Source organism: Bidens hawaiensis, unplaced genomic scaffold (genome assembly GCF_021521415.1).
Source record: "Bidens hawaiensis isolate Kalapana, Puna unplaced genomic scaffold, B.hawaiensis_p1.1 tig00016935_1, whole genome shotgun sequence".
In the NCBI taxonomy this organism is placed as follows: Eukaryota; Viridiplantae; Streptophyta; class Magnoliopsida; order Asterales; family Asteraceae; genus Bidens; species Bidens hawaiensis.
In genome coordinates this window covers 1-20,629 of record NW_027492562.1, presented here as the reverse complement: position 1 = coordinate 20,629, position 20,629 = coordinate 1, and the positions used below count along the sequence as shown (strand labels likewise).

General features: G+C 32.4%; 1 protein-coding gene and 1 pseudogene across 1 annotated transcript; both read right to left on the bottom strand.

The window, feature by feature from the left end:
• Positions 1-13,086: 13,086 nt before the first annotated feature.
• LOC143552478 (isoleucine--tRNA ligase, cytoplasmic-like) lies at positions 13,087-19,666 on the bottom strand. The gene is made up of 26 exons (XM_077042688.1): positions 19,499-19,666; positions 19,009-19,074; positions 18,230-18,373; positions 17,930-18,129; positions 17,679-17,844; positions 17,492-17,605; positions 17,323-17,420; positions 17,168-17,246; positions 16,901-17,059; positions 16,720-16,809; positions 16,345-16,638; positions 16,145-16,228; positions 15,841-16,053; positions 15,636-15,761; positions 15,406-15,543; positions 15,216-15,319; positions 14,874-14,937; positions 14,668-14,756; positions 14,425-14,566; positions 14,276-14,339; positions 14,121-14,188; positions 13,904-14,026; positions 13,727-13,792; positions 13,515-13,626; positions 13,346-13,437; positions 13,087-13,266 (listed from the first exon to the last, which is right to left on the bottom strand). The coding sequence occupies exons 1-26, from the start codon at positions 19,577-19,579 to the stop codon at positions 13,162-13,164; spliced, it is 3,081 nt and encodes a 1,026-aa protein (XP_076898803.1). The 5' UTR covers positions 19,580-19,666; the 3' UTR covers positions 13,087-13,161.
• On the bottom strand, positions 19,596-20,033 carry LOC143552472 (isoleucine--tRNA ligase, cytoplasmic pseudogene; annotated as a pseudogene).
• Positions 20,034-20,629: the final 596 nt, after the last annotated feature.

Below are 20,629 nucleotides of genomic sequence, written 5' to 3'. Positions count from 1 at the left end.
AATAGAACCGTTATACAGACGGCCGAGATTGAGAGACATTCTTTCCAAATCACTATCAATAGAGCAAACATTTTTTAATACGCCTAAAATACTTGATCGAATGAGGGCAGGAAGATATATAGTGAACTCTTCGGTTATGGTGTATGGCCAAAACTGTTTTAAACTACAACTTGTACAATTTTTTTGTCTTCTGCTACCATTTAGATAGAAAAGCAAGATTTGATGCTCGAAGAGAACCAATAGATCGAGTTGGTTTGGCTCAACTCAGCTTGTGAACAGCCCGAGTCACATAAAGAGTAAGAACTTAAAACGAAAGAGGGTTTAGTGGGAGATGGGGTACATCCATTGTTGGTTAAATGAGAAGGCCGAAAATCAAAACATGAGGCCTTTAGCCTCACTAGGCTTACATCCACGATCTTACTTAGCAACATTAACATAAACTTTTGTCACCAATTCAGATGAAGTTTAGCGCCCCGTAGTCTATATAACACATCCAATCATAGGGTTTGATGACGGCTAGACTTCCTGATTATCATTTTCTTAAATTTGGTGATCCGTTGAGCTATTAGCTAAGAGACTAGCTTCTCGACTGTTAATTACCACTCAGTAATAACTAATATATAAGTGATGAAGAGATTTAGAAAAATAAATAAATGTTTTTATTAAGATTTAAGAAAACTAAAACTAACATAATCTATTTCTCTATTTAAGCAAAATTTGGTGTGAATACATGGATATAAATATTTTGGGAATATAGTTTACTCTTGTACGGAAACAAAGAGAGTTGAAAATATTTTAAAAATAAAAAAAATAAAAGATTTGAGCCGAGCCGAGCCGAGCCGAGCCGAGCCGAGTGAAATACAAGAGTAACGGAACGGATGGGGTTTAACGAAGAAAAAGGACAAAAGTGAAAAATGAAGGTGTTTGGTTAACAGCGAGTAATGTCTGTTAGTTAGACTCTCCAGTGAGAAAGAGAATCTTTTTTTGTTTTTTTATTAAATTGATAATTAATATTTTGTTTTGTTATTATTTAAAAAAATTTTATTTTAGTAGGAGGAGCGTGTAGGTCCCACCACAAGTCCAACATCATCACTCTCACACCTTTCATCATCATTATCCTTTTTTCTCACTGTTTGCCGCTTCTACATTACCAAATTTCATTCTTTTTTCTAATTTACAATTAATTAATTTCAGAATACTGCTCGGCGAGAAATTCGTTTGTTTAATAGAAAACAAGCATGAATAAGGAAACTTTCGATTAGCTATATAAACGAACATGAAGAAAGATCGTTTTTACTCAATAATGTGTTCATTTACATCCATTTATATTTCTTAATATTTGTTTGTTTATAAAAGATTTTAATATATTTTAATGACTTATATTTAAGCAATATAATAATTGCTTAACATACAAGAATACTTATTTTTCATGAAATCGATCCATGAAATCACATCACATGATCTCGAAATCGTTAATATATATCCAATTAATCATTGGTTCACCGAAATAAACAGTTTTGAATCGTCAATCGATCAATTTTTAATTTTCTTCACGAAAACCGTTTTTGGGACTTTAGTTTTTGGCTGAGCGTTTTAGCTTTTTTGTTGAGCGTTTTGAGCGTTTTAGTATTTTTGTCTTTGTTTTTTTGCCTTTGAGCGTCTCGCGTACCTATCGTATATTAATGCATTATTGTACAATATCTCGACCCTATAATATATATATATATATATATATATATATATATATATATATATATATATATATATATATATATATATATATATATATATATATATGAGTGTTATTTGATTAATATATATGTAAATATGTAAAATTGACATATGAATATGAATGTAAAAAAAATACCGATACCAATTTGATAGCTTGATCGAACTATTAACGGATGAGCATGAACAAAACCTTTTTTAATTTTAATATATAAAGTTTATGATGCGGTTTTAGCAGTTCCCAACTTAGAATTGATTTTGTATCAAACGTGCTACGTAAACTTTTGGACTTCTATTAATATGTTTATTTATGTAAATGTAATGATTTCTTTTATATAATGACAAAGTTAAGAATAATGCTAAAACCATGTATTTAGTTTTAAGAAATGAAAATACACATGAAACTAAAGAAAACAAGATGGAGTACATTCCCTAACACTAAGTGCTACACGTTTCTGAACACGGATAACTCATGGTGAATATATTGCTTGATCGGTGTTACATGAATGTGAGTGCGGCATGTATATTCGTAGGTTGATACGAACATGACTTGTTTAGCTTTGTATTTCACATTTTTGCATGTTAGAACTCTAAAATCATAAATTTTACTACCAAAATTACATACTTTTTACCATGCTAAAATTACAAATATAAACAAACATAGACAGTAAAAGCTTACTAATAGCAAACATGTACACACATAGCAAATAAAAACACACAACAATTATAATTACTTTATAAAACTTGATATTTGATTTATAATCTTTTAACTTTTTTGTATAAATATACTTGATGTTAAATTGTGATATAGAACACATTTAAAAAAAATATAAACATAAACGGACTAAATGGGGGTCAACTCACGAACTAGTTTTTATCTAACTCGAATTTCGTATGAAATTTGTGTCATGTCAGAATTTACACCCATATCCTCAACTCCTCATATAACCAAGTTGGTAAATATGATAAGTTATTTTTCACAATTCATATGCAGATGCTAACTAAGTAACTAGACACATTATATACCAACAATTTCTATATAAGAATTTATTTATTTAAATGACAAACATACACAAACCCTAAAACTACTATTAAAATCCACTTAGTGTCCAGTTTGTGATACTAGAACCCACACCACTTTAATTTGATAAAAACCTGATTCCATCAACTCATAGGAACTTATTTAAAAGACACAATTAGTAAGGACGATGCACTCGCTATATAACAGATTTTAAATTCAACGGAACCATATAAGTACCCAGAAGTACATATTTAGCCTATTATGCGGTTACATAACTATTTTATATACCACACATAAATAAAAAAAATTATACAATTTCTTGATTAAATTTGTTATGTAATGAACTTATAATAACTATTAAAATTAACCAAAAAATTATTTATTATTATGTATTGGTGGTGGATCATAAAATGCATGGGATAGGTGTGTGGTGGATGGTCAAACCCCACACATGATGTTTTCCGGAAATTGGGTGAAACTTAGGAGTCTCACTCACACCACATACAAGGGTCTCTATGGTTTCACGTTAATTTGTCATTTGACCAATTTCTCCTTAAATAGACTAATGTGACCTCATTCACTTGAAATGTCAAATAGTATCCATCATTATACACACACTAAGTTATAAATAGTATTTCTAATATAACTTTACTAAAAGTTTGTTAAGTATTTAATAGCTTTGGTGCAAAACACTCTTGCTTTTTTAAGATATAGAATGTTCTATTGGTGTAGTATAAGAGTAGAAACTAGAAAGTAAATTGATTGGTAAGTCGTTGTTCTGATAAAAAGAGAGTAATAGCATCTGGTGTTTATTTCAACTAAACTGGTGCAATTTCAAGTCTCACTAAGCACACAATTAATAGATTTTAGGATTAAATTATAAGGGGTGTGCATTCATCATTTAAGAAAATTTATATCTTTTTTACGAAGTGACATTAAAGAAGATATTTAAAAAGTTTGAGGCGTAAAACATTGTCTTTATATAGTATACGTGCTAATACTGGATAATTTTGCTAGCATGAGTTGGTTAGGTTTTAATTCATGTTTAACCATAAGTGTTCACAAAAACAAAGTTACAAAAATAAAACACAAGGTTGTTGAAAGTAATCATTTTCAGGTTAGACGGGAAATGAGATCAAAATAACAGTTTACGTGTAGATCAATATAACCACTAAATAAACAGCTTTAAACGTACTTAGTGTTAGAATTATCCGTCATTAATGCACACTCGCATGACCTGTTTAACCGTAACTTAAAAATTTAGTGACTCTTGCGTATGAAAATATAAATTATTCGAGTTAGTGAAGTAAACGTATGTTGCTATGAATGTAAAAGTGAACATAAAAGTAGATGACAAAACAGGATATTAAACCATCATAATACTATGATATGATAATATATAAACTTATAATAAGCGTTTTTGTGACATAAAGTGAATATTTTCTGTAAACAAACATGTTATGTAGACTATTGAAAAAGGTCAATATATTTGACTCCACTCACTCATGTCACCTCTTTAGTGATTTTAAATCCTAAAAAGATTAAACTTGGATGGAGTGAGTGATTGCACAGTTGTTTTAACTTTTAGGTGCCTAAAGTTTGAAAATGGAAAAGATTTTGGACTAGTGGTGTCCCTTATATTATTAAAACTAGTATTAACACCCTGCGTTGCGGCGGGGTGTAAAACTGTGTATTTATAAATCCACTCAACTCGAAAGCATGAAGTTACCATCATCATTGCCACTGCCTTCGGTCACCTTCCCCTCACCAGCGGCGAGCAACTTTCGTTAACCATTATGAAAACCGAACAAAAAGTAGACGTAAAAATATTGAAGCGCACACGCTCGTTGCGTCGTGTTAACACACAAAAATTAGACTAAAGCGTAATACATAGAAAAAAATAACCAAGTCAACTTAACATCTGCGTGTTGCGACATAACTGTTAAGCGGGAAAAATGGGCATAAAAGCGATGAACCACACACACGCGTTACAGCGTGTTAACTCGTTAAATTCATACCTAAGTGTTAAACAAAAAAATTGTAAAAGATGAAAGGTATAGGAGACCAAAGTTGAAAGTGGAACAATGTTGAGGGTTAAAACAAAAAAAAAGTATTGTGACATATTTGTAAACTATGAAAAGTGTTGGTGCTAAAAGTATAATACAAAAAAAAAAGAAAAAAAATAAGAAAATTAGATAAAAGAAGTACCAACTAAGAAGCTCAATGTACAAGCCTTCAATGCCAAGTCCTCCCAAATTTGTAATTATATAAATTGCTCCACATTTTGAGTAACCACTAACCAATAATACATATTTTTTTTTTCTTAATTGTCATTTCACAATCAAGCAATTGATCCCTAACTTATATATATCTATTAAGTAACATTGCATAGGAGAGGAAGGTTTAGGTTGAAACCTGCAAAGAAAATAACAATACATTTTAGAAACCTCAAATGATAAATATGTTCAAGTTCTGTCTCTGTATTGCATGAAGCGCTTACTACAGCCAACAGTAATAAGATTTATCATCCGTTCATCAATTCTCTAGAATTGAGATATTTAGAGTCTCCCTAACTTGGAGTGACAACTAGAGGTGTACATTTTTTAGTATCTATCAACTAGAGACTTGATAGAAAATTTATTGAAAAGCCATATTACATTGATGAATAGATATTTTGATGGTTTAGAACTAGATAAAGCTTGCCTCTTTGTACTCTACATTCTCAAAGATACACATAGTACTCACAACAAGATTTTGGTTACGTGAAAAAACTTAAAAATATCTATGTGCGGACATTTAAACTGAAATTATGAGAAGGTTGTCAAGTTAAATGAATAAATGATATAACTAGATCACTTCTTCAAAATCCCTATGCTTGTTACATGTCTAGATGCGACAAGAAATAGTTAAGTGCACGTAATTATTAAGTATTAAAGTAGCTTCAAAAATGAATATTTATATTAAGTAGTTTATTAATTTTAAAACTTTCCCCTTTTGATATAGGAATGATAGCCAATAAAGATGCATATGTCAATTCTTAAGTAGTTTTTATTCTATACTAGGTTATGTACCCGTGTATTACACGGGTTTAACAAATTAATTTTATAAAATGTTATTATATAGTAAGTGCATACAGCATAATGTTGGTGCTATGATATTATTTCATATCATACAACATGAAACCATAATACCATAAATTATGAGTTTAACATTAAATATAAAAGGTTTTAAGAGTATTGCCAATATAGTAAGCGCATAATGTTGGTTCTATAATGATATTAACAAAATTCAAAGAACTTATATTTACAAACATAAATCATATGTTTAATAGTGTCTTCGAGAACCATATCGTTTGTTGGTACCTAACTATTTCAAACATAATATTTCATGATCATACAACATCAAATCTTATATAACTTAAAAGATTTTAAACAACATAAATTTCTAAAAGAGACACCGTTTCATCAAATAAAAAACAGCCTCTTTAAAACCAGACATCTGATAAAAGGAAAACATCAACAAAAACCCAGGAAAACAAATTGTAAAGAAACGTAAATGAGCCAACATTGAAAAATGGATAACAAAAAAGGAATTTATTTGTAACGATAAAAAAATCAGCATCTACTTCTCAGTTTTTGGAATCATCAGTCTGCTATTCAAGTTGCATCGGGCACACCCTTTGCGTCAATCTTCTCTTTAAATCAACATCGGTAGTCTTGCGGTCTTGTCCATATTATCATCATTATTGAAAAGCTGGGGTTCATTGTTAGCAGTAAAGAAAATAGAATCCTACATAAAAAAAATAAAGAAAACAAATATTTTAAAAAATTAATATCCTTCAAAGTAACATCAGTTTTTGGTAGCAATTATGAATTAGTTAGATTCTCATAATCAGATTCGTCAGCCTGCATTTGACATAAAAGGTAGTATGTTTTACTTGCACACATACGGCTGGTTTATTATATAAATGAAGAAATATTATAATGATGTTTGATATGGAGTTTTTTCAAGTCCGGAAATAGTTTTTGGATCTTCAGTCATTTTAGAAATTGAAAAAAATCGACATCTTTATCAATATTATTGTTCTTGATCTCGATTCTAAAGGCGATCTTTCTTTCTAGTAAGATATTGAAATGAGTAGGAAGCTTTGCAAATTCAGCCGACTGTGGAAAACACTAAATATATTTATTGAAAACATTATAAAGTATAGTAAAGTTATTATAAACGGTTGAAAACGACAATCAGTATACCTTTTCTTGTTTTTCAAGGCTTGTATAACAGTTTGTCCTAAAAGCTCATAAACCTCCCGTTCAAGCATAGCAAGAGTCACAGTCCCCGTGCAATCCTGGACTCTTATGGGGATCTTGTTTCTAAAAAAATAATACTTGTAATAACTTTAAATAATAAAGCATACCAATTTTATGAGTATACCACCTAGGGAATGAATATGAAAAAGTTGCATTGTAGATAAGTAGGAAAATATTTAAAACTTAGGAATAACATATGATACTGTAGTTTAAGTGCATTTGTCATTGACACGGTGTACTCCTTGTTGAGATCAAAATCACCTGGATCTTCTCTCTTTTGAATAGTGACTAAATTAGTTCATATTCCGTTTTTACATAAATCACATCCAAGATAATACCATGATTCTTTAAAGCATATATCTTTGATCTTACCAGCAATAATAAGGGATTTCACATATATCATTAATGGTATGTTAATAAACATGTTTAGTTGAATATAAAAACATTAATTCAAAATAATATAACATACCTTTCTTATTTCATTAATTACACGAATGTTGACGAAATCAATTTCATTAAGAAATTCTTCTTCAAGTGACGAGACCCTAGATATACCAACGAACCGATGAGAGGATGATGCTTCACCAATACTTTTCTCTAGAAATCTGGTGTGAATAAATATTATCGCTTATGTTGATTAAGTAACTTTAAATAATTAAAAAAAAAAAGTATACGCAAGACATTCATAAATGAAATGTTATATGGTAACGACTTGAAGTTGAATAATAACGTACCTCTTCTTAATATAACAATTTCATTGATCGGCGAATATATAAACAACCGATAGAAACCGTAAGCATTAGAACACTACTATCCTCTGCAATAACCACAAATTCGTTTATTGTGTGAAGTGTATTGAAATAATCAAAATAAATCTGTAGATTTGTTAAATATATACTCAAATAAAAATGAGACGATAGAAATCAAATTGAATATTATAAGTTTTTAACAATCAATGCTTATAATGGGCTTTCATAAGAAAACTTTTATGAAAGACAAAAACTTTATTGTTATTGTTATGTAAACCATATTGTTGTAATCAAAGTATTATGAAATCATAAAATACTGTTAAGATTCAAAGCACTAATGTAATAAAAAGAAGAAATGCATATCTGTGAACAATAATGTACCACTGTAATCACACTAATCAAGATGGCTGAGTACCTTGTATCCCCTGTTCACATCAGGTTTAGAGTTAAAATGCATCATATTTGGAACTGCAGATATCATATAACGGAAACATATAAAAATCGAATCCCTAATTCACAAAGTAGTTGAATTAAATGAAATTTCAAAAGACATAAAAAACTAACAGAAAGAGAGGTATCATGTGAGAGAAATCAATTGTTGGTGACTCCGCCCTAAGTTTTGATGAGGGTTGTTGGCATTGAGAGGATTTAGATATACTGATTACAGATCGATTAGGGTTTGATTTCGTTTGAAAAGTCATCGACGGCGTGGAAGCTGTAGTTTGACAGCAGCGATGGAGATGAAATTGGAAGTTTCGGTCGCCCGTGATTTTGAGAATGGGATTTGATGGATTGAAACATTACGAAAGATTTTCTGAAGAGAAGATATAGATTGGCACAGGAGAGGTTTGGGAGTGATTGTGGTTGTAGATTAGGGTTATGAAAGGAGTGTGGTGAGAGGCGGGATTTTGAGAGAAAGAGGTGGCTAATTAGAGGACACGTGTCACAAGTAAAGTTTTATTTATTAAATTGTATAGATTGTAAATACATACAAAATGTGCAAACAATAAGGACTTATATAATAATTTAAAGGAAGCTAACAAAAATTAATCTTTATTAAGTGACAATGACTAGTTTATGGTTGCTTGGAATTTCTCCAACAAATAGAAACTATAAAGTATTAATCAAATTTGATACACTAATCATTTGTGAATTTGTTATTTTGTTTGATTCATGCCATTTACTTCTTTTGTATATAAAGTTATTATTGCCTAATGGTATGCATATCACTACTGGTTATTGTGTTGTCTATCATTAAGGTTCGAAACTTCGTTGTTTTTCAACACTTAAGGATATTATCATCAACCTTCTAATCCCGGAGCCCTACAAGTTCGGGGTAAGCTCAAACCCTAGCTTGTTTAACTTAAAGACGAATTGAATTTTAATAATCACAACTAAATGATGTTGGCCAACAATAATTCTAACGGAGTTTATTCATACTAGTGGTCCTAAATTTAAAAAACTGGTTCTCAGTGGTCTCCAGTTAATATAATTAACGGCGTTAAGTTTTTTTTAATGAGTTTCAAAATGAATTTAAGGGTTTCTGGTCAGATGGATGATACGAACGTATTGATGTAAAACTTAGCTCGAAACAATGCTCCAAGCGACTTAATTTTTGTTAATTGAAAGTTCAAACACCCGATTTGAAGTATTAATTAAGCTGTTTGGAGTATCGTTTCGAGCTAAGTTTTACATCAACCACCCGTAGCTCTTTCCAACCAAAAGCACTAAAATCAGTTTGAATTTCGATAAAAACTTAACGACGTTAAGTTTAACGAATGACCACTGAGAGCCAATTTATAGAACTTGGGAGCACCAGCAGGAATAAACTTAGTTGAAATTATTATCAGCAAATAACATTTAGTTGAGATTATCAAAATCCAATTTGCGTAACTTAAAATATATTTAAATACCACTTAAGAATGAAACATAAGTATAATTATGATGTCATAATGACGACAAAATTATGAAGCATATTATTGCATGTGCCACATCTGACAAATAAATGTATACGACAAAAAACAATCTCATCTTTTGCCCGTGAAGAATTTTGGAAAGATGTTGACGACTTGTGATCAATGAGGGCACATTCCAAGTATATCATTAACGCCTAACGGCCCAATGCCATTTATATATCTGAATTCCATAATTATTTTTCAATCATTTTAATATCATTTACCTAGCTAATATATAACAGTTTAGATATAGTCTTTAAAACTATAATTAATATTTTTTTTTTGAACGGCAAATTAGGATCACTCACGGACCATTGGAGTATCATCGTGTCACCAGCAGAACCACGCGATCATATCCATCTCCACTAGGCAATAATGCCTAACCACCAATTCAGGAGGAAACCCAATAAATCTTGAGAAAACCCCCTTGTAGGATTCGAACCTAGGACCTTGAAAAAACTATAATTAATATACCTTATTTTCATATAATAATGATATTTTACATCTTTAGATTCAACAAAGTTAAGCTTTTTGAGTGATTTGGTATTTGAAATTGATTTCAAGTGACTATGCATTGCATTTTATTTAGAATAATTTTTACTTATTTTTATTTGAGATTCTTTAGACTAATTCATTTACTACTTCATACTCCAAATTCTATTTATTACATTCTTACATATTTTGTTAACATTGTAAATTCACATAAAAAAATTTAGTAGAGTTAAATTAGATATATATTTATATGTTATTTAACAAATTATTTTGTCTTTGAAATCGGTCTGACAAGTGGACTAGTAAGACAATCGGTCGGTTCAGTTATCCAAACATTGATAGTAATCGAACACTAGAGAGCCACTTGTGTTTCATTTAGGGGTTAACTTGGGAAAAAACGGAGGTTGAGAAAGTTGGTTTTGTTAGAAGTGTAAGTTTCGACTTCAATTCGTATGATATTTTGTGACTAATGGTTATGGCAATTGGTTTAGAACTATGGTGAACAATTAGATTATCATTGTATGTGTAATTATGGTGTTTATTTGGTAGACCAAATGTAAACTAGACTAAATGTGACACCCTCCTAAAAATGTGCATTAACGTATGAGTTTTTGGTCAGTCTTATTCATATTTTGGAATGCCTTGACGGTTATGGAAAAATATATACCGAATGTGTATAAAGTACTCGGCATCCCATTATTTAGGAGTTGAAGCCACTTTCATGATTAGTCCAAGACAGAATAACGAGTGAAATTAGTCATACACAGAACGGAGTGATTGCTTCTTATAAACTCAAAGACGCTACACGAGTCTCTCGTAACTCGTAAAACGAGCATGTAACACAAATGCACATCTTAATGATCAAACAACTCAACATAAACAACAAAGACAAGACATACCAAAACAATTCAAGATATTTTAATATGGTCATCTTTAGGGTGTGAGAGGAGAACGACACATGGGGTCTTAAAATTTGAGCCTCAAAAGCTATCACAGGTTTCTCTGATCAAACAAAATGAATCTACCCTCTAAAATTAATATTTCTGACATAAACAACTAAAAGATAACCTTATGAACATTTTTTATTTATTCATATTGAATTAAATAATTTATTAAAAGTATATACTTTTTAGTATATATACTAGCAAACATAAACAAACCTAACCAATCAACATAACAAAAAGATTATCAAACATTATTAAGCGAACGAACATGATCACGCAACATTTTTCACATGTATTCATGTAATAGGGTATAAACCACATTCCCGTCAAATAGCCTTGACCAGTTGTATGAACGTTTGGTTCGTTTACTATACTCAAAATCTCACACCAGTTTTGCTAGATTGTCCATTCGAATTTTGTATCATTGAACAATATACTACCGCAATCATTGAAGACATTTTATTTTATGATGAGTGGCATTCTTGGGATGCGATGGGTGTGAAGTATTGTTGTATATGTTTTACGATTGCACTAAAGACGATGAGAGATCTAATGCTGATTGTGCAGTCGTTGTCAAGTTTATACATTGCAATCTTATTGGAAGCTAGCGTCGTGAAAGATGAGCTATAAGCTATTTATAGTTTCAAGTTGTTACAATCCGTGTCAAATGAAAGTGAAAGTTATATTTCAAGTTGTTAGCTTTCTTAGTAAGAGGTAATGTAATGAGAATGTGGGTACTTCCAAGGCTTAATCAATATTAACATATTAGTTTATAATGAATTATTGATATTGTTTTGTATAACTAACTTTGTACCTGTCATTTACTAGTAGTATTTTATAGTATATTTTGGCCTCTCTTATGTATTATTGGTTACTTTAAATATTGTGTTATTGGTCACCTTTTCTTAATGATTTGACCTCATAACCACATTCTTTCAAGCCTTCATTTGGGTAACATGTCACATTGTCACATGACAAACATATAATTGGTGCATAATACATTAATACCACATTCTCTTCCCTGTCGATTTAGAGCATTCACAACGGTGGACAAAGCCGGACCACCACCTCAGCTTTCGCGCCTTTATTTCCCTCCATTTCCCTCTTCTCTTTCCTTCTTCCCCTCACAACTCGTCTGCCTCCTGTCCAAACTACCGACTTACCTCAATCTCTCTGTTCTCTCTCACTAACCCCACTTCCACATTACCTTCAACTCAGATCCGGACAAGATTACAAACCACCGTTGTGGATGCTCTTAAGTACAAACTAGACGAATTCACAAACACTTCAATAATCAATACCCAATACCCAAATAGTTAATAGTTGACCTATAAAAAATAAAACATAAGTGGATCAGAATTGCAATCTCTCTATATGAGGGACCTATATATGATTGGTTAGAAATTGTAGGGCAAAAGTAAGCATGTGCCTTGAAAATATGACAATAAGAACAATGATAAGTTGACAGTAATAATCCAAAAGGAATCCATGTTACTTTAGTAGTTTACCACTTGAATTTGAACAAATAAAACATTGTACAAACAAACTATATCAATGTAAATAGACAACACTAAAAATGCAACCAAAAGGATAAACCATTAATACAAAAATGTAGATAATGTAGTCTGTCTAAAACCTAGACTGGTCCTGGTTTTCAGCAAAGACTGGTCCTAACCATAACCAGGTTGTTTTAAGACAACATGCTAAAGTGATCCGGGACCAAGCCCGGGCCCAGTTGGGTCCCACTGTCATCCTAAACAAATATACCAAAGATGCAGAAAAAAAATCAAATACTGAGCAAAACTGAGCCAAACAACAAATATACCACAGATAGGTTTCAATGTTTTCCTTGTTTTCGGCTAAAATTTAACACGGTCTTCTTCTTAGTCACGACAATACAACGATTATCTGTGAAGTTTACTTAAACAAACTTTTAAATGGCAAAAAAATGTATTAAAAAGTTTATCACAGAGCTTTTGTGCTTGCAAAATAGTCACCAACGGTCAAGTGCACGTGCTTTCCCAAGACCACATCAGCAGCAGGCTGGTTTTCAATGCAGCTCACTGTAATCTGCAAGCCAACAAGTGTCAAATTCATTAGAAAATAATAAACTATAAGTAACTAAATAACCGTGTTTGTGAACACATACCTTCCCGTTTCCCTGCTGAAACTCTGACTTTAGATTGCTGTGGTCCCTAGACAAGAGATATACTTGTAGTGCCTGTGCATGCTTCGTATTCCCTGGTCCAAAAAACAAATGTTTTCAGAAAAGGCGACAGATGCATAATTATAATCTAGCTAGACGGGCAAGAGTTGACCTGTATATAAGTCAATAATTGCTTTCTCGTTAAATACTAGTGCTGCTCTTGACAAAGTAATCTGAAAGTCGAAATTTGAAATGTTCTTGTAGGTCTCTTCAGCAATGATAACCTACAAATTTGGAAAACAAATAAGGACATTAAGAAAATTCTAACAGAAATAAATAAAAAACTTTTAGCAACACATATAGCTTGTAATTTAGAGATCTTACAGCATGTTCTGGTAACATGTTAAACTGGAGTAGAGAAGAGCCAAGTGACTCCTTGATGTATGCTTCCTGTAAACAAAATTAGGATGTTATTAAACGTTAACTAAAAAACTACGCTATCACAATAAAAATCTGAATTGTTTCTTAAAAAAAGCACATGTTGGTGGATTCAAGAATTACCTGGGATTTTAACATTTCTGCAGAAACGGATGCATCTTCGTCCAATGATTTAAAGTAGACCTCCACTGCATCAGTGGGTTCAAGTGCGGATTTTTTCCTCAACTTTTGAATTCGGTTAACCACCTATAAAGAAGTATAATTTTAATGTTTCACGTGACATCCCGAAACGCAAAAATGTTGTATTTCTAATATAAAACAGGGGGCGGTATATTGATACCTCACGTGCAAATCCAGCTTCAACCAATGAATCATCACGTTGCAAGTCAATGATAACCAGAACATCACCTAAATGATTAAGAAATAGTGATGGTTACACAAAGGAATATTAATAATTATAAAAACATAATGTCATAAAATTGCCAGTTTCTTTACCGTCACTAGCTGCGTCCATTTGCTCTTCTGTCACCCCATCAGGACGTTTAAATCCACGCACAATCTACAAATTAATCATAAATGTTAAATAAATATAAATTTCATTTTGAAAGTAAAAAGGTTCTTAGAAAATGGAACCGATCAGTTACCTTGATATCAGTGAGCTTTAAGCAGTGAGTAGCAATAGTGATTTCTCCTGATTTTTCAAAAGATAAAATGTCTTCTTGTGACATTGCCTTCACTGCATCTGCAACTACTCTCATTGATTTTCCAAGTCTTTTACCCAACACGCTGATACATTAAATTAAATTCAGTAAATGAGAGTTTATTTCATGATTAGTAATTAAAATAAAATTAAAAAAAACGATTAAAAGAGAGGAGCTTTATAGTACCTAAAATCAGGTTCAGCACGTAACGAAGCATACTTCAAGGGATCATTGCATGGCACAACGGATTTAACATTAAGCTCTTCTAACACGAACTGTGATGAAAAGCAAACAAAACAATTATAATGAATAAAAATGTAATGCAAAGATGATAACGGTCATAATTAATAGTGATGCAAAATAGATATTATACAAATGTTATCAGTTTTGACCTCTTTTAGTTTGCCACCAATGTCATCAAGAAACTCAGCATCTGGATGTACAACAATCATCTCCCTGTAAACATGTGCGATTAGGCAATTTGGGTCATGAGAAAAATAGGTCGGGTTGGATTGACCCTTTGTTCAACGTGCTCAAATTTGTTAATTTACATATTAAATACTAAAGATAATAGTGCCATACATGATAATAAATATTATCTTAATAAAATAACTAAATTTGACCGTTCAGTCGCTTTGACGTTTCCTAATTTAGCTAACTGTTTTATCTAGTTAACCAACCCTGGCAACCCATAACTAAAGGGTTCTAAATAGCCTCTAGTAACTTTTTATTACCTGAGTGGAGTTTTCAAAGGTTTGTTGTGGCGCTCGCGAATATTACGTGCAAGATCGATGATTGTCATCATTCTGCTAACACTTTGTTCAATACGATCACCACCCTGAAACACAAAATTATTATTCGTCTAGATATTTCACAAATATATGAAGACTAAGAACAATTTTTTTGTCAAATAAAACCACTTACTTTTCCTTCTACTTCAGGAAAACTGCAAAAGTGAATGCTTTCCTCTGATCCGTTGGATACTTTTCTCAAGTTTTTATAAAGGACCTCGGTGAAAAACGGTGTGAATGGAGCCATTGCTTTACAACAAGTTAAAAGCACCTACAGACCATTGTCAAAAAATCAAAACTAAACACAAATCCAATTTAAAAAAGAAAAGTGATGTTATTTAAATAAATATAAGAAATCAATACATGGTATAGAGTGGAAAGTGCAGTTCTGCAGTCCTGTTCTCCGGTACGACCTTTTAGTCTTTTTCGATTGAACCGTACGTAAATGTTAGTTAAATTATCAATAAACTTCAAGAGATAAGGAACCACCTGCAAATGTAATTATCGATTATTAAGAAGGCATGAATTGAATGACCATATAAACAAAAAACCTAGATAACAAACATACCGTATAAAGTCGATAAGCATCCATTTCCTGTCTAACAAAATGAACCAGACTCTGAGTGGCTGAGTTGATCCATTGGTCGAGCACATTAGCTGAGTTAATAATAGTGGCACGATCAAGGGGGACAAACGGTTCAAGTCCATCCACCTCAAGCCTCTTTGCGTTTTGAACCAAAAATCTATACGCGTTATACCATGGTAAAAACACATCTTTCACCTGCACAAGTTGTCAGCTTTCAGATTAGTAAAAGAACAAAAACAAATAGAAAAAAGAGAATATTAACAATAAGCTAATAAAAACTACTCACAACACCATAAACTCCATCCTTTTTGAAACGTAAAGGCTCTGCACGTACAACTGGAGAGTTGATAATGTACAATCGCAGTGCATCCTGAAAAAATTAACAAGACAGCACATTTAGATAAAAAACTTTAAAGATAAAAACAACATAAGTTTCTGTTGTAAAATACAAATTCCTTTTAACGTGTTTCAGATTTGAGCACTTACAGCACCATAATCATCAATGACTTCCATCGGAGAAGGATAATTCTTTAATCTTTTACTCATCTTTTTACCATCTTCAGCCAGTACAAGACCATTGCAAATGAGATTCCTAAATGCAGGCTTCCCAAACAATGCAGTAGAGAGGACCATGAGAGTGTAAAACCATCCGCGAGTTTGATCTAAACCCTCAGCAACAAAATGTCCAGGAAAGTTCTGGTTAAAGTATTCTTTATTTTCAAACGGGTAGTGAATATATGCATATGGCATGGACCCACTCTCAAACCAGCAGTCAAATACCTAAAATTACAAACAATTAAAATAATTAATCTGTAACAGAACAAAATGGTTAAAAGAGAGGTCATTAAATAATTGGCTTACATCTTCTACACGGTGAAGCTCTCCAAACTCTGGGCCACGAGGGCTGGGAATTGTGATGTGATCAATTTTATGGCGATGCAAGTCAGTAACCTGGGCACAAGTTTGATATTATTAATATTAATTACCAGAAAACAGAATTGACTCAAAGTGTAAGGTTTACTAAGAAAAGTCAACAATTAACCTTTTGTCCTGAACGTCTTTCAAGTTCTTCAACAGAACTGATAACTACAATATCCACGCCATCCTTACTGATCCAAATAGGAAGAGGAGTTCCCCAAAACCTACTTCGACTAATGGCCCAATCTCTTGCGTTTCCTAGCCAGTTGTGAAACCGTTTTTCCTGGAATTTTATACAAAAGCAAGGACAGATAATATATATTATCTGTACATGATCTTTCAAATTTATAGTGTTAGTATTAAGAGAAGATATGTTTAGAAAAAAGGTAACCTTTACAAAAGCTGGAACCCATTGTGTTTTCTCATTGTTCTCCAGCAACTGATCTTTCAACTTCTCTACTGCAACAAACCTTAAACGGAACACAAAGAATTATAACAAATTACAGATTAGGAAAATCTAAAAGAAATAATAATTTAAACACATACCAGCTGGGAACGGCTCTGTAGATGAGAGGAGTATCAGATCTCCAGCAAAATGGATATGAATGAGTAAAGCTTCCAGTCTTCACCAGCCTGCCCTTTTCCTGAACAAAAAATAAATAATAAATCAATATCTTGCAACAACTTATATTATACAAAATTCAATAATTCTTGCCTTCACAGCTTGAATAATATCTTTATCGGCCTCTTTGACATAGCGACCACTGAAATCAGAAACTCTTTCTGTAAAGCAGCCATCATCATCGACTGGCATAACTAGATTTTCTCCCTAGAAAAAGCCAAATTTTCAGTATACACTAGTAAGAAAAAGGAACTATATGTAATTAACATGCTTGTCACACCTTATTAATTATTTTATTTTCAATACAAACACGATAATCGTCTTCACCAAATGCAGGAGCACAATGAACAATTCCAGTTCCACTATCTGAAGTTACATAATCATCTGCAACAACTCTGAAAGCTGTTTCTGAAAAGTCCCTAAAGTAATCAAATAATGGCACATACCTGCAATACAATGTTTTACAAAACTTGAGAAATTTACCAACATTAAACAAAAAAAAAATCAAGTACAATCAGCATAAAAACGCACTTTTTGCCCACGAGTGAAGATCCGGGAAATTTATCCAAAACTTCATAAGCAACCACAGAACTTTTAGATTTTCCACTTGCGCCCTTTGCCTTTTCATCCACACCTCCATTAGGTGTTCCTTTTTTGGCCTTTTCTACCGGAAGCTCAGATAATCGAGATTCAGCAATGATATAAATTTTTCCATTTGATTTGCTCTTCACCTGATTTATCAACAATTAACGCATTAATATGACTAGAAATCTTGAAGAATGTATGCACTAAAAAACATATAGCTTGACTAAAACATAATAAGCAACTAACCTTAACATACACGAGATTTGAGTTAACACAAAGTGCAAGATTACTAGGAAGTGTCCATGGTGTGGTTGTCCATGCAACAAATGAAGCACCATCTTGATCATCAAGAACCGGAAAAGTCACCATTATCTCAGGATCTGGCACTTCCTGCTCAAAAATAGGTGACATGTTTATATACATTCACAAATAGACCTGTAAACGGGCCAAAAGAACATGAATAGGGGCATGCTTGTGTTCGATCATTTACTTTAACTGAACACAAGCATGAGCATATAATCAAAACAAATTTTTTTGTGTTCATGTCCGTTCATTAAGAAAACCGGCATGTTCATGTCCGCTCATGTTCATTCATTCGTTTAAAACCTAAATGAACGGTTCACGAACAAGCAAAAACAAACTTAAGTCAAACAGACATAGTAGAACAAACATCAAACGATCGCAAAAGAACATAATTGACCAAACTACTTACGTAGTTATTAAACAAACATTAAACGAATGTTCATGAACGAAATAAACGGACGTCCATGAACATAAATGCGTGAACAAAACGTGTGTTTGTGTTCGCTCATCTAATTAAATGAATGAAAAATGTTCATTTTTGTTCATTTGTAGATAAACAAGCATAAAGAACTTCCCACCGAACAGTTCATGAACGTTCGGTTCGTTTACAGGCCTATTCATAAAACAATTCATTTAGACTAAAGCACCATCAACATTTTGATCAACTTTAATATAACTGTATATTCATAGTTCATCAACATCTTAGCAGTAACATTACAAACCTTGTAGTTTGAATTAGCCTCAAAATTTGACAGTGGAGTCTTGCAGCCAGTACTGTATGGCATCACCTGCCAAACAAAACATAAAACCACATAAACATGCATTCAAGCACATCATCAATACCAGTATTATAAAAATCATGATTAATCGCTAGTCGGCAGGTTACCAATTTATTTTCAGCTAATCAGTGTAACTAATCCCAATTCCCAAGTCTGACTCAAATAAATTTTTTTAATTTTACATTTAAAAAGCAATCGGACCTTGGTTTTAACCTGTTAACCACAGTTACTGGTCTTTCTCATTGATTCGTTATGTTTACATTTAGTTGTTTATGTTTAAAATATACTACGCAAAGTTGCAAACTTTAAAGTGTTTATAAGTAATTTTATACGTAATTCTTCATAATTGTCGGTACCCCACCACCCGACTAGCGTCTAACGAGTTCTACAACACTGATCAAGACACAACCAAATGCACCTATAAATTACTAACCTTAAACCCTCTGTAAACAAGATTCTTCTCAAACAACTGCAAAAACACCCACCAAACACTCTCCATAAACTTCAAATCCATAGTTTTATAATCATTCTTAAAATCGATCCACCGCCCGGTCCTCGTAATCACCTTCTCCCACTCGCCGACATAACCGAGTAACAATACTCCTACACTCCTCATTATAATTACCAATCCCCATCCTCAACACATCCTCTCTACTCTTAATTCCTAATTTCACATCAATCTCATGTTCCACGGGTAACCCGTGACAGTCCCACCCAAACCGACGAGTAACGTGGTGACCCGTCATGGTTTGGTACCGTGTAACAATATCCTTAATGGTTCCGGCTAAGATGTGTCCATAGTGCGGGAGGCCAGTGGCGAACGGAGGCCCGTCGTAGAAGATGTATTCCGGTAAGTGTTTGGTTTTCTCGAGCTGCGTTTCGAAGGCTTTGACTTCAGTCCACCATTGCAAGACTGTTTCCTCTTGTTTTGGGAACGAGAAATCTTTCCCCTCACATACATCTTCCATTGCTTTCGATTGAAAACCTAATCCACTGAAGAACAAAAGAGAATTATGAGTAATAGCTATGCAGGTAATGCAGTAACAATCAAATATCGGTCAAGGACCAATATTTGAGTTATCATTTATCGGTCATCGGGTGGGATATCGAAAATTTTAATATCATGCAAAATTTATATATATACATGAATAAAAATATATATATATATATACATGTATAAAAACGTAAACATATATAAACTTAAAAAGTAATATCAAAAGTCAAAACTCGAGAGTGCAAATATTTGAAGCATGATCTAATTGCAAGCCATGAAATCTTCCTCCAAATCCACATCAACCAAAATATTCATAAAATTTCGGTCAATGTCAGTCATATATTAGTCAATATCACCGATAATATCTATAGTTCAGTACAACATTTTGCTTGGGAACCGATAACCAATATCTCACCAATATCCTAACGATATATCGCCGATACTAACTACATAAAGTAATGGTATCAGTTCTGTTTTTGATTTGTTCAGTTTATTTGGTTATGAACCGAAGCTAATTCGACCAATTTCAACATAATGCTTCTAGGTTTAATTAACACATAAGCAAATCAA